This window comes from Conger conger, chromosome 13, assembly GCF_963514075.1.
Source record: "Conger conger chromosome 13, fConCon1.1, whole genome shotgun sequence".
Lineage (NCBI taxonomy): Eukaryota > Metazoa > Chordata > Actinopteri > Anguilliformes > Congridae > Conger > Conger conger.
In genome coordinates, this window is record NC_083772.1 from 35,446,674 (window position 1) to 35,462,640 (window position 15,967).

At 46.3% G+C, this 15,967-nt stretch overlaps 1 protein-coding gene across 1 annotated transcript in view; it reads right to left on the minus strand.

Annotated features, from left to right (window-relative positions):
• The window catches only part of LOC133107560 (seizure protein 6 homolog), a 182,261-nt gene that overhangs the window by 35,598 nt on the left and 130,696 nt on the right, over positions 1 to 15,967 (minus strand). The window contains exon 4 of the mRNA XM_061216552.1: positions 9,039 to 9,228. Coding sequence (XP_061072536.1) covers positions 9,039 to 9,228 — 190 coding nt within the window. The remainder of the gene's footprint in view (positions 1 to 9,038; positions 9,229 to 15,967) is intronic.

Below are 15,967 nucleotides of genomic sequence, written 5' to 3' on the forward strand. Positions count from 1 at the left end.
TCGAGCAGTTGACTGTTTCAATCAAGTGTTTAACCCCACCATATAAATATCAATACAACAGGCTGCTGGTTGTGGTCGGCCTACCTGTTAATTCACTGCTTTATCCCGGGGACAGTGCTATTGATCGGTGTTTACACTGCGACTGTAAGATGGAGTCCTCTGCCTACGTCTCTGCCTGGCCCCAGCCTCTGTGAGGAGGGAGCCGGTTTGATGCTGCAGTGGTTTGTTGAAATGGTACACTGTGTTTCAGACTGCTCCCAGAATTCCTTGGGGGGGCAGGTGACATGATAAGGGTTGCTCTTTGTGCCCGTATTTCTGTGGAAATAGTGCACACAGTCTACAGGCATAATTTTTCTGACCGGACAGAGAGCTGGATGTTTGCGTGTGTTTTGTCACTACCTTACTGAAAAAAAAGCCAGCTCAAGTTAGATTTTGAAACAGCTACATAGCAAGACCAGCTTATGATGCGGGCTTGACCAGCTCAATTTTCAAGATGGTTTCAAGTGGCACAGATGGATTTTACAGCAGAGTAGCCAAAGCAGGTAGATCAAAACACAGGCTTTTCTCTGCAGTTATTGTGTGTGAATGTATTAACTCAGTTAAACTTCAGTAACATAACTCTGAATAACTCTGAATACCCAGGGTACCTTGCCTCAGTTCTTACGGCTATGACGGCAGGTTATGAACCTACTGCTATGCTATGAGACCTTCGCAGCAAGAGCTCAAACAGACCCATAAGGGAAAGAATCACTTGTACAGACGATCTCACAGCACCACTTTGCTACAAAGAGCCCTGTGAATCTTGGTTTCTCTGTCCCACAACCCTGACAGTTAAGTTATCAACAGCTTTCTACACATGAATATTGATAGAAAATCTATATGTTTAGGTCTAAATGCGGACAACATAAAACACACAGTGAGACACCTACTAAACCCATCTTGTTTCCTGACCCAAATGAGGAAATTGTGCGATCGATAATGCAGACAACACGACATTAGAGAGGACGATAGAGAGGACTTAACACATCAACACATGCAACTATAACCTATAAACAATAGGCATCAGTAGTAGGCACAGGCAATGCATTCTACGAAACATTTGAAATTGTCAAAACCACCTGAGACTGACACAGCAATAGACATCAACAAATTCTTTCTACCCTACAAACAATAGGCATCGACTGTAGACGTCGACAAAAGTGTAGTGGAAATCAGTTTATTTTGGCGGAAATGGAACCAAGCACTGAGAAGCATTGGATGGTGCCCATTTTGTTACCATGGAGATTATCCAACCGGAGTGCCTACACATGTTTTTGTGATGGCAGAAAAATGTGTATGTGACATCTTTTCATGAGCAGAAAGCGAGGGGGCAGTGCCCTTCTGGTAGTCAAGGTAATGGGTATCTTAAAACAGTCTTAATTATCTGAGTACTGTGCCGTTTTGCTATGGCAAAACCCAAGGAGATTGCCTTCAAGCACGAGTTCATCAGTGTGAACTCACTGATGAATCAACTGTCTACCACACTTAATCAATGGATGTGCAACTAAAAAGGAAGACACATGAAGCTAAAATGGGAGGAAACAGGAAACTACAACGGGAGGGCACAGGACATAAAAGTACAAACAGTTCCGTAATTTGACAGGCACCGTGAAATGCAATGTGATTGGCTGAGCTGAGATAGGGCTGCCGGAGCATCCGGCAGTGACAGCGCGCACTTGTACTTCAGCCTGGTGACAGCCCCGCATTATCAGACACGATATGGACAGAATCCTCACTAACACTTGAAGTCTGCTGGTTTGTGTTTGTAGATCGCACAACCCTTGACATGGGGGTGGGTGCAGTGGATAATTCAGCTGCACCCAAAACAAAGTCAGACCATGGAGCTCAGAGGCCAAATATTCCATGGCTCCATATCTTTTTCTCTCATAGAGAGGTACCATTGTCCCATATTTGGTACTTTCATAATTTACTTCATTTACTTGTGCACGGAGCAGATGTTGCATAGCATTTCCGATAGTTATAGGTTGCGAGGGCTATTGGCTCCGTTTTAGTCTATCCTCCCTTGCAGAGCTCAAAGTTCACTTGATGCACCTCATAAATGTTGTCTCAAAACTGCTCACTTGAGGGAAGACAAGCCAGAGAAAGGTGCGTTAAAGTGGAACTGAATCCAGCCCTGCTCTCTACTTCTGCGGTAGCAATACCACCTGGTCATCTGCAGTTTAAAACACCCTGACGGCTTTCTAATCCAGCCCTGACACAAAGCCCCAAAAAGAAGAACACACACCTCGCATTCGCAAAGCAAAATGGTCGCCTCAAAGTTAGCCTCCAGAGCCAGCCTGGTCCGGCCTCGGCGTGTTAATCGCGCATTCATCTACACGTGTAGGAGCCGCGAGTCAAATTGATATTTAATTTGTATTATTAATCCTCTGTATTAAAATTAATTATGCAAAAATTAATTTTCATCTAGCGCCCGTGTCAATTTGCTGGGGACAGCGAATTAAATCGGCGCGTTTCAATCTTTCTCAGCCCTCGGTCTCAGCCACAGTCAGGCGCGCGACCGCGCCGAGTGGCTTTGCTGTAATTACATTTGCGTCATTCATATTTCACGCCATTTCATTCCCATTAAAGCAGGGAAGTGATGTGGCTTTAATTGAATTGAATGGGCCTTGCTGGAACTCTCTCTCTCCTGCGTGTTTAAAACCAGCTGAAACCCCCAGCAGCAATCAGTTCTCCAATAATTATTTCATTAAGAATTTCTGAAAAGAGATGGATGCATATTAAGTGTGACATGGGACGTGACTTTTTAAGGGATCATTCACTTCTTGAAGCATTGCGATGAATAGGCCAACTCTTATTAGCTTTTAATTAACAGGATAGAGTGAGCCCTACTTCTCTATCAGCTAAATGCTAATTGACCCCCTGATGTCACTGCATTTTGCCGGACTGCCAGAGAAACCTGAAATCCAGTAGACAGCTCAGAAGACAGCACTGCTTAAATAAAGGCAGGAAAAATAATAATAAATGAAACCAAAAATGCCCACTGGTGTCCCTTCTGCACAGAGATGACCAAAACACCTGCCCTGATGCGCAGTGATGACCAAAACACCTGCCCTGATGAGCAATGATGACCAAAACACCTGCCCTGATGCGCAGTGATGACCAAAACACCAGCCACAATGCACAGTGCTAACCAAAACACCAGCCACAATGCACAGTGCTAACCAAAACACCTGCCACAATGCACAGTGCTGACCAAAACACCTGCCCTGATGCGCAGTGATGACCAAAACACCTCCCCGATGCAGAGGGATAGCGCAGTAGCATAACAGGATATCCAGCTTTATCATTCTTCCAAAAATTGGTGCAGCATCAGTACTCTGCAACAAAGGCAACTTGCAAAACTTGCAACTTGCCAAACTGCAACTTCTCAGATCCAACCTCTCCACCTACATTAAACAATGCTGCTAACACTGAGCACTGAGTTTCGCCATTACTGCTATGGGTACTGGTGGCAGCTATATCCCATATGTCAGGGGGTTCCCCTGCACATTTTCATTTAATTTCATTAAAATGGCTGATATTTCACACCATAGCATCCACAATAGCTCGCAAAGTAGAGGCTCATGTTCAAGCCCCATAGTGTGCTCAGCAGAGCAGGGCTGGTCAGAGGCAGGAAACCAAACCCCCAGTGTGGAGGACAAACAGAGGGGTAAACACACCACATCCCCCATGGGTACAGCCCAGTCTGGAGCAAGATGTGACCGACTATTTATGCCAGGGACCCTGGGGTAATTACAGCCCTGATAGATGTATTTGCTACCTTGGGCCATTCATTAGGCTTTTAATTACAGAGAAAGCCGCCACGCTCTTTAGCACCTGCGCTAGCTTCATTAAATCAATCCTCAGATACTCCTACACTGCTAACCTCAGGCTTTATATCTGTGAGCTTGCAATGATAACCATAGTGCCTCAGGCTCCATAATCTGTGAGCTTGCAATGATAACCACAATGCCCCAGGCTCTATATCTGTGAGCTTGCAATGTTAACTGTAGTGCCTCAGGCTCTATATCTGTGAGCTTGTAAACGTAACCCTCAGAATCCCAGAGAAGCCATGAACCCTGGAGATCAGACTGAGTGTGGAATAACAGGCTGGCACATCTCCGGCCACCTAAGTTGATAGGTCCTGCTGGACTATACCAGGACACGTGTGAACCCATTGCCAGGAATGTCACAGGGAAACAGAGAGGATGATGAGAGCTTGTAGGTAGGAGACCTCAAAATAGCAATATGCATCAGAATAGCAATAGCTTGCCACAAACAGAGGGACAACAAGCGAGCCTATCTGAGTAGGCCTATACATGTATGCCTGGAAACTGTATATCCATAAATACTGTATGTTTATGTGTTCAATGGTGTATGTTCAATGCTCTTTTTGTGCTTTGGCAACATAAGATATATCTTGTCATGCCAATAAAGCATTTTAAATGAGAAATTTGATTTGAGAGAGAGAGACCAACTGATATAGATGGCATTACTGAGGGGAGAGTGTATGATAGATAGAGAGAGAGTGGCAACCTGACAACACAGCACTGGCACAGCACTGGAACTAAATAATGGACTGGCCATGCAAGCTGTTGATTATTTGAAAACTGTGAATTTAATTGCACTATAAGAAAGACGAAAAAGCCCACCAAGATGGGGCTTTCCTTCACGCAATTCAGCATCAGCTACATAGATAGATTTAGTCTAACTCACTCCCTTGATTGGTTTATCCATCAGTTAAACCAATCCTGTCGATTCTGTTCCTCGAGCAGCCTGCAAAAGGAGCTGCGTCTCGCATAGAAGATGACATTACCCCATCATTACCGGCTGACAGAATCCTATTTGCATGCAATTACTGTTTGTCAAACACAAAATATGGATAAACCGTTAATAATGATCTGCTTGTTTTGGTGCGCCGTGCATATTTTGACAACCCGCGATAATGTGCTTACAACGCTCTGCTTTCTAACAGACATCAAAACACGATTTGTGCTGATGTTCACAGTCGTAGCTTACACTGCAGCGAATGCGTTTCCTCCGCTCTGTGTATGATTAACACACTTTCAGGATTCATAGTGCTGCAACGCCGCTTCTGACTTCTGTCCCAATTATTTCAATTCTATTCAATTCAGTTCAGTTCTATTTGTATTGCCCTTTTCACAGAAGACTGTCACAAAGTCGCTTTGCAGAATAACATTACATTGAGCACCCAGATAGCATATGAGGTAAACAAAAATCCTTAGTGTGGAGAAAAACCCTCAAACAGTGAAGAGAATAAACTCCCAGATGAGAGGATATCTCTGAAGGAACCCGACTATAGGGGGATGCCCATCCTCCACAGGCCTACAGGTTAAGGTGGTAACTGTCAAGGTGTTAAACTAGCAGATAATCCACGTGAAGGGATATAAAGTATGCAGTTGAATGCAGTATTAGTTCATCGTTTGATGGCAGATTTTGGGGCAGAAGCGGAACGCTGTAGTCTGAGTGAGAGGGTGCGCTGTCACGGTGGGAGACAGCAGAGACAGGCCTTCATTAGCAGCTCAGAGGCTCTGAGCACTGTGGTAAACATGAACGTCCCGGGTGTAGGAAGGGGTACACGGTGAAACAGACCAGCCCTCGCCTCCACCTGACATCACGAGTCTGCAATACCTCACAGAACCCTGAGACGCTGAGACGGTGAGGTCATTTCTGTGATGTGTGTGAAGTGGACACACTGATGTCACTATAAGGGGGAGACTGGGACATGCGTCATGGTGTCCTGAGTAGGGCAATGCAGAGGCCAGGACAGGCTACTGGGATCAGAGGGGTAAGAGAGGTTAGAGGTGTGGATGGGGCACTAGCCCTGTTTTCATTCTATCATCCCTCCATCTCAGGCTCAGAGGGCAGTGTACCAGCCCCAACCCATTGCTTTCTCTCACACTCTCCCTTCCTCCCTCTCTCTGTCTCTCTCCCTCTCTCTCTCTGTCTCTGTCTCTCTCTTCCTCCCTCTCTCTCTCTGTAATGACTCACCCCTCCACAGTGTAAAAGCAATCACACTCCAGGACAAGGGAGGACAGAGTAATATAGCGAGTTAATTGTAAATCCTGTGTAAATGCAAATTTAGCTCTCAACTCTAATCCTCTCTCTCTCTGTAGGTATGAGACACACAGACACACACACACAGATAATCCCACACACACACAGAGACAAACACACACAGATAAACCTGCATGCACAAAGAAACACACACACTTGTCCACACACACAGGAGAGGGGATTACACACACACACACACACACACATGCACATGTTCGCACATTGCTCCATTACCAGCAGCCTTAGTCTCACAGTGTAACGAGATTCACCTTGTCATGTCAGCCGATGCGAGTCTCTTATTGAATATGAATCAGTGTGTCCTGAGATCACACGGTGTCCATCTCTAAACGGATCAGCCTCCCGTTCCCTGCCTGTCAGATCACATATTTCATGCTCCATTATCGCGGGCAAGGTGAGCTCGCAGAGACAGACAACACCTGCCGGAGCCCTACAGCTCCCTTTGGACCAGACAGAGAACATCCCCCTTACTGTGGTAAAGGCTTCAGCTAAGTTACACAAATATCATCTTTGTGAAACATTGTTTTCAATACATAATTTGTTATTTGACCACCCATGTGACACGCCTCAGCCAATAAAAATGCCCTTGGTGGTGGGTTATTTTTCCATGCCGTGGTATAAATAATGTGATGTTTTGGCGAGTGGCAGAGGCCTTAGATTGGGTGTTCCTCTGCAGTGTTAGCAGGAATAAGAGGCAGAAGGGTTTTCCTGAGGAACGCAGGGTTAACAGGATGGGGTATGGTATTTCTGGAATGTACCGAGGGCGGACAGGGCACACTGGCATTCCTCATAGCACCGCATGAGAACTAGGGCAGTCCGCCTTCTGACCGGCCAATTACGGCACCTATAACTGCCTAACGAGGAGTCTGTGTTTCCAGGCAGTGTTTCGTTAAGATTTACTGCACTGCTAATTAAGGTGACCTCGTTATTACCCATTACCCAGAGTGCCTCGAGAATCGCTGCCTCAACGGTAAAACACAGAGAATCATTAATTTCCCTCATCACGTGTGTATACTGTAAAGTATAAAAATGAGAATTAGGTTTATATTTGGCATTTGTGAGAATGGAGTGAATGTATTAATGTGACAGTATGCACATGCCTAACCACATGTAGTGCATCGTGTAGCATAACCACCCCATACACAAAGGAACATTCTAGCAGTGTATGATCTCATACACGGACTAGAAAGGAGACAGCAGAGAACCGGCAGGTGACGGCTGACTGTTTTCATCCTCTGTGAGAGGACAGACTGGCCAATCAATGCACAGGAGAGGGAGAGAGAGAAAGAGAGAGAGAGAGGACGGGATGGAGCAAGGTAGAGCTTCAGATATGTGACGTGCCTGTCACACTGGATTTGCGTCAAACAGTGTTGTTTGAAATCTGGCCTTCCCTGGACTAATCTCTGTGCGCTACACTGCTCCCACTTCCTGTTCCTGCGGACCGGGCCTCAGAGACACCACCTAGGCTGAGAAAACACAGCCAACACAGCCATAGCGCTCTAACACAGCACAGAGAGAACACAGCCATAGAGCTCTAACACAGCACAGAGAGAACACAGCCAACACAGCCATAGCGCTCTAACACAGCACAGAGAGAACACAGCCAACACAGCCATAGAGCTCTAACACAGCACAGAGAGAACACAGCCAACACAGCCATAGCGCTCTAACACAGCACAGAGAGAACACAGCCAACACAGCCACAGAGCTCTAACACAGCACAGAGAGAACACAGCCATAGAGCTCTAACACAGCACAGAGAAAACACAGCCAACACAGCCACAGAGTTCTAACACAGCACAGGGAGAACACAGTCTCGCCCTGAAGGCACAGAGCTCTAAAATGGCCCAGAGAAAACAGAACCTAGCCCTGAAAGCACAGAGCTCTAAAACGGCCCAGAGAAAACACAGCCGAACACCTGACTACAGTAAACTTCACAAGCATGAGAATTAAGCCTGAAATAGGACAAAATGAGAGTCAGATATTAATACAGAAAGACAGCACTTGTGGAATGTGGTGTGGGGGGAGGGGGGGGTGCCACTGCATGACTGCCACAGAGAGGCTACTACACGTGGCTCTGTAAAGAAAAATGTGTTCCCGTGCAATCACGCCGACACACACTGACAGCTGTTTTCAGGCGTAAATTAGGAGCCAATTGCGTTGACAGGTGGCAAACTAACATGTTTCCTGTCATCAGAGCGTGCGCTGGCCAACTGGCAGGCGTGAGTATGTGAAATGCAATGTGTGAGATTCCCTGTGTAGCCGAAGGGTGGGGGGTGGAATCCTCAGTTTGATTAAACAAAGTATATCACATACTTTATGTCATACTACAGGGCAAAGATGAGCATAAATGAGGAATAAAAAATATTTAGGGCCCATACACGCCTCTTGCTCAGACTCAAGGAGTCAGAGCTTAGAAGCAGAAATTACTTAAATATATTCAATTTATTTACCCACTCTGTGTACATGTACATACCGATATATCTAGCACACAGAGGCATTAGGGGAAGAGTGGTGTTAGCACAGAGAGAGGTGTTAGCGCAGAGAGAGATGTGTGAGCGCAGAGAGAGAGGTGTTAGCGCAGAGACAGGTGTTAGCGCAGTGAGAGAGGTGTTAGCGAGGTGAGAGAGGTGTAAGCACAGAAAGAGGTGTTAGCGCAGAGAGAGAGGTGTGAGCGCAGTGAGAGAGGTGTTAGCACAGAGAGAGGTGTTAGCGAGGTGAGAGAGGTGTTAGCACAGAAAGAGGTGTTAGCGCAGAGAGAGAGGTGTTAGCGCAGTGAGAGAGGCGTTAGCGAGGTGAGAGAGGTGTTAGCGCAGAGACAGGTGTTAGCGCAGAGAGAGGTGTTAGCGAGGTGAGACAGGTGTTAGCTCGTGGGAGAGAGCGGTGTTCGCGGTCAGGCTGACCTTGGTAGCGCAGCAGGAATGACCCAGGGGGAGACTGCTCGCTCAGGAAGCGGACAGCGATCTGGTTGCTCCGGCTCCTCACCACAAGCCCCTTCATCAGAATGGACTCGTTAGCCACCACTGTGGGCACCCTGCCTCCAACGTCATCCAGGGTCACCGCCTCCCCTTCCAAAAGGCTCACATTCAGCACCTGAGGGCACACGTATGGGGCAGGATGAGGTCAGAATTACAGTGTGATTAACCGCAAACCTTTTGTGCAAGGATAGTTCTCTACCCTGCTGAAAATATAACATAATGGCGAGGCCATTCAGCCCAGCAATGCTCCTGTTCTTCCTATCTGTTGAAGAAAGATATCCAAAGTAAACAAATACCTGTAACAAAAACAGGTGGTCAGCCAAAAGCAATTCTCTGGAAAAGGGAGAGTAAACATCCAAAAATGAAAATTAGATGGCAACCACAAAACCACCACCAGTCTTTCCACCTAAACACAGTCCCAAAACCGTCTCTTCTTCAGGGCTGACTCCCCGGCCCATAACAGGGTAATTAGCAACAGCCACAGGGATTTAAATGAATGTGACTCCAGATCATGAAAAAGATTAAGCGTAATAAAGCAAATAAATAATAAAGTGTGGTGGAGAGGCGTATTTATGAAGTGTTCTTTATGGTCCTTCAACTTCCACTCCTGTCACGATTATCACACTGTCACGGTTGTCAAATAGTTATTCTTTTAAAAAACGGAAATTACTCCATTTTGCAGTTCCAAAATTGAAGTTGCATTTACAGGCGGCACAGATGGTGCAGTGGGTAGCACTGCCGCCTCACAGTAAGGAGGTCCTGGGTTCAAATCCCTGTCGGCCGGGGCCTCTCTGTGCGGAGTTTGCCCCGTGTTCGTGTGGGTTTCCTCCGGGTACTCTGGTTTCCTCCCACAGTCCAAAGACATGCAGATTGGAGAGTCTAAATTGCCCATAGGTATGAGTGTGAGTGAATGGTGTGTGTGCCCTGCGAGGGACTGGCGACCTGTCCAGGGTGTATTCCTGCCTTTTGCTGGGATAGGCTCCAGCCCCCCTGTGACCCTATTCAGGATAAACTATAGAACGAGCCGCTTCTACTCAACTTTCTTCCTTTTTTTCTAACAACAACCTGCTAGACCCCCATCAGTCTGGCTTCAGATCGGGCCACTCGACAGAGACTGCGCTCCTCTCCGTCAGTGAGTCACTTCATGCCGCACGAGCAGCCTCCCTCTCCTCTGTCCTCATTCTTCTAGATCTCTCTGCTGCCTTCGACACTGTGGATCACTCCATCCTCCTGTCTGCCCTGTCAGCAACGGGCATCTGTGGCACAGCCCTGGACTGGATTGAGTCCTACCTCTCTGGTCGCTCCTTCCAGGTTGCCTGGGCTGGTTCGGTATCGACACCTCGGTCCCTCGCCACAGGAGTTCCCCAGGGCTCAGTCCTTGGCCCGCTTCTTTTTTCTCTCTACACTCGCTCCCTTGGCCCTGTGATCACTGCACATGGGCTATCCTACCACTGCTATGCGGACGATACCCAACTCTTCGTCTCGTTCCCGCCGTCTGATACGCAGGTTTCAGCCCGTATCTCTGCTTGCCTGAGGGACATCCAGAGCTGGATGGACAACCACCATCTAAAGCTCAACCCAGGTAAAACTGAAATGATATTCATCCCTGCTAATACCTCTCCCCATCTGGATCTCTCCATTTCCCTCGGGGATACCACACTCACGCCGTCACCCAGTGCAAGGAACCTCGGCGTGGTGATGGACAGCAGACTGTCCCTTTCCGAGAACATTGCGGCGGTGACCCGGTCTTGCAGGTTCTTCCTATACAACATACGGAGAATCCGCCCCTTTCTCACCCCCTACTCGACCCAGCTCCTGGTCCAAGCGATGGTTCTGTCCCGCCTGGACTACTGCAATTCCCTCTTGGCTGGCCTCCCAGCGTCTGCCATCAGACCCCTCCAACTCATCCAGAATGCAGCAGCTCGTCTGGTCTTCAACCTTCCCACATACTCACACGTCACCCCCCTGCTTACTTCCCTCCACTGGCTGCCTGTCATGGCTCGCATCAAATTCAAAACATTGGTGCTAGCCTTCCAAGCAGTTAAAGGGTCTTCCCCAGCTTATCTGCAAAAAATCATCAGACCCTACACCCCTGCCAGACCTCTTCGTTCAGCCTCCACAGGCCGCTTGGCACCTCCCCCTCTCAGAACCTCCACCTCACGCTCACGACTACTGTCTGTTCTGGCTCCACGGTGGTGGAACGAACTCCCCGTTGAGGTCAGAACTATAGAATCCCTCCCCACCTTCAAGCGCAAGCTGAAGACACACCTCTTCAAACAGCACCTCTCCCCATCCCTCCCTACCTCCCTGTGAACCTTAATTGTTGTCTCTGTGACTTGTGTATCAGTATTTTAGTTGGCTAGGTAAGCAGTGTTTGGATAGTTAACTTTGGTGACTTTTGCTCTGTTTGTTTGTTTGTTCAAAAAAAAAAAAAAAAATGGCCCTTGTCCTTATCTTTGTTGTACAGGTAGCAGTTGAAATTGTACTTACCTCTAGGGTCTTTCAGCGAACTTATCCCTGGTTATGGGTATGCACTTTGTTGTACGTCGCTCTGGATAAGAGCGTCTGCCAAATGCCAATAATGTAATGTAATGTAAGCGGGTTAAGATAATGGATGGATGGATGGAAGTTGCATTTACAGAGACAGTACTTTCAGGCATTATCGGCGCTACAGCAGTAGCCTGTAGCACAGAAAACTGATGAGCTTGAGGGCTCATACCCGGCCCCCTTTGGTTATATCTCTAACATAATGCCGGGTTTGCAAATGCCGCTGGATTTATCAATCACGCGTAGACACAGATGTTTTTTCCATATCCACGTGTGTATGTTGATAAACACCAAGTAATCGTACATCAAAGGCGCGTTCACAGGGTCCGCTCCTTTTCATACAGCCGAGGCCTCAAGGTGAGAAGCCCTGCCAAGCGGCGAGGGAGGAGCGTATCTATATATGGAGGAGAAAACATTTGCCGGCAGCCGGAGACAGCAACATAAACAACACGCATGGCGAATCCATGCTTCTTATATTATTGGCTAGAATTATTCTATAACAATTATTATAATATATAATATTATATCATTATATATTATGATATATTGTAATATAATAACCATGATTATTATATATTATATTTTTATCAAGTCTATGGGTGAAACTTTAATCGGCACTTTCGCCTATTAAACTGAGCGGGGCATCGCTCAGTGTGTTTTCTCTGTGCAGGCGTATGCTGGCATGCAAATGGAGCGGACCTACCAATGGTCTAAGCGATGACTTGGAGGCTACACCCTATTTACAGCAAACCTTTTTACGTGTTTTATAGAATTCCACTGAAGCATTAATTAATCAGGATAACTGGAATTAATCATCACCCATTTTAATGTTGAAACCCGTCGCGCTTTTATGTGATATGAATAATTATAATTCAATTCAATTGCCGTATTAAAATAATTCTAAATTCAAAATAAAATCTAAATTAATGGAAGAATAATCACACAAAACACACTTTACAACCTTGCGCTTTATTTCCGCGCACAATACGAACAGCTGAGAGCCTAGGTAATGTCCACAGATTGGTTGATAGGTCTGCAGGTCAAAGGCTAAGGCAATGGCAAGATTCTGCTCCGTAGCCGCAGTAACTAGCAGTCACCACATTTGGAGGAGGCACTGTGTTCTGTACCATAGATGCACTCTTGTTAGATGCTCTGGATTATCCACTTGTGCATCTACTACTATTTATGTTCAAGAATACTTGCGTTAGATATGAACAGAAATCAAAGTAAATAGTAGTTAAAATGTGTGTGTGCGACTATAAGCAGGGTATTTCGATTATTCTCCTCCAGCTGGTCCACAAGAGCTGGGGCACATCCGGCTATTCATGGAATCTCAAGTAATTATTTTCTTTAACAGAGTGATTAAACAGAGAGATACAGAACGGTTTTTCTGAAGCACGTGAGACAGAACCATCTGCTTTAACAGAGTGATGAAACAGAGATACAGAAAGGTTTTTTGAAGCATGTGCGATGGAACCATCTGCTTTAACAGTGATGAAACACAAAACCATCTGCTTTAACGGAGTGATGAGACACAGAACCATCTGCTTTAACGGAGTGATGAAACACAGAACCATCTGCTTTAACGGAGTGATGAAACACAGAACCATCTGCTTTAATGGAGTGATGAAACACAGATATACAAAGGTTTTTATGAAGCATGTGAGACAGAACCATCTGGTGAGCTCGCTCAGAAACATTCCAGGTGCTTGCGCTGTAATGGGTACTGATTAGGTGACAAATTTAATCAAGATAGAGAATTAGGATTGGGATAAATGAGCCAAGAGTGTGACATATTTTAATAGTTATTCATCAATTAACCAGACCCATGGAGCAGAGATGGGCTTTCAGGAAAGCTAGTGCTGTGTATGACGGTAGAGGATGAAGCAGAATGTGTGTGAGTTAGCGAAGGAGGACGCTACAGGCTTCATGCTAATCGCCATACTGAGGTGAGACAGCACAGACCAGGAGCCAATCAGCTCCACACACCACAGACCAGGAGTCAATCAGCTACAACACCACAGATTGGCAGCCAATCATGTGCAGCACCATAGCTGGGATGAGCCAATCACTTAAACTCCCAGGTGACTGTGGACGAAACCCATCAGCACACTGCTGAGGTGGGGCAAAAAAACACAACCTGTCTCCATGGTAATTATTACTATCACATTTAATGAATTCCTCTATTACATCTACGGCATTTTAAATTTTATTTTGCCAAGCAGCTCATGAAAATGGATGACTCTGTGAGCGGGCAATGAGGGACGTGACTCCTCCGTTCCCTCAAGGGCAATGAAAGCCGCCAATCTGGAGCTGGCAAATTAAAATTGCGGAAAGAATGGCTTGTGTGGCCTGCAGGTGTGTGGGGGGAGTGGGGGGGGAGGGGCTCTGGCTGTACCTCAATGTCACGGGCCGTCTGTGAGAGCTAGCGTGGAGGTAGGTTTGCCATTACTAAGATGTAATGGCTACATTGCATACTGCTGCTCTGCTATAGAATCAGATTTGTGTGCACCAAGTATCAAACGAGGCAGTTTGCACTGGTGTCGGAAAAAAAAACACTTGCAATATTGTACCTTTGTATTCCAAATTCATCAACATTTTTATCTGCAGTATTTATTTATTTTCTCTCAATTCAAAATGTTCTGCTTGATCATTTGGGCACAAATTAGTTTAAAAACTATGATGTTTTCTTTGATAATTTTGATGATTCCATGGTACACTACATCTTAGTTAATGGAATACTACCTCCAGACTTAGTTGTGACTACCTCCAACAGATGGAGCGTGTCATTATGCCTATTAACATAGCTGTTCAGTCAGGGTACCCTCTACCTCACCACACCTGGGCCTCGCCTTCAACACTACAATACCCAGAATACCCTCTACCTCACCACACCTGGGCCTTGCCATCAAGACTACAATACCCAGAATACCCCCTACCTCACCACACCTGGGCCTCGCCATCAACATTACAATACCCAGAATACCCTCTACCTCACCACACCTGGGCCTCGCCATCAACACTACAATACCCTGAATATCCCCTACCTCACCACACCTGGGCCTCGCCATCAACACTACAATACCCAGAATACCCCCTACCTCACCACACCTAGGCCTCGCCATCAACACTACAATACCCAGAATACCCCCTACATCACCACACCTGGGCCTCGCCATTAACATTACAATACCCAGAATACCCTCTACCCCACCACACCTGGGCCTCGCCTTCAACACTACAATACCCAGAGTACCCCCTACCTCACCACACAGCCAGACATGAGCAGCTCCGTGGCTCCCATGGTGTGAGTGCTCTACAGCCCATTGGTATAAATATGGTCTTTCCTCTGTGAGGGGGGTAGTTATGACACCTGGAGACAGGTATGATGCTAAGAAGTGTCACTGTTCAATAGATACGCTAATCTATAACCAATTCATCACACTTCACTAAATGCAGATAAAGAAATGCTCTCGAAACAGTGTGACAGAATCCAGTTTTATCTGACACTGTGCACAGTCAGTGTACCTCATATGATCTCACTCTCTATAATAACAAATAGTGTCCTATTGTAAGGATGCAATCCAGCTGTAGACACTCTAACTTTACCAGAGTCACTATATGGTAAGCAGAGGGGCAAATCAAAGGCACAGTCAGGGTGGGTGAACAGGGTCGAGCACAAGTGAGGCACCGGGGCGAACAGATCAAAAAGGGCTGGGCAGGAATCAGAGTCCTAAGGGATGAATCAAGGGTCAAAATCTGATCAGCAAACAAATCTGAACGAGCTAGGCGACAGTCAAAAGTCAAACACAAAGAAGGTCGTACACAAGTCATGTCGAAGTCAAATCACAAATGCAAAGTCGCAGAGCTAGTCTACCTCGATTTTTCAAACGAACAAACCGGAAATCTGTGGCAAACCAGAAGTAAAACAAAGATGATTGTGCATCCAACCAAGATGCACAACTGCAAGCACAAAAGCTTATGACAGAGGTTGTGACAAGCGTGTCCAATGTAACGAATAGGCTTCTGGCAGAAAATGATTTTATTTCAGCTATTTCTACAAGTTACATAATACCTTCTGAAACAGGATTGAGAGCTTAATCTGCAGCGTAATGCCCTGATGAGGAGGCACTGCCGAGGCTTGTGATGTGGCTTGTGATTGATGTCTTCTTAATTACACAGACACTGATCCTATAGTCTCAGCTTACAGTAACATTATCCAGGTAGTGCACAGACTGCATAAACACAGTGAACCGCTTCTTTCTGAAAACTGTGCCTTTAAAGAGGGCTGCGATGGGTGGAGTCTC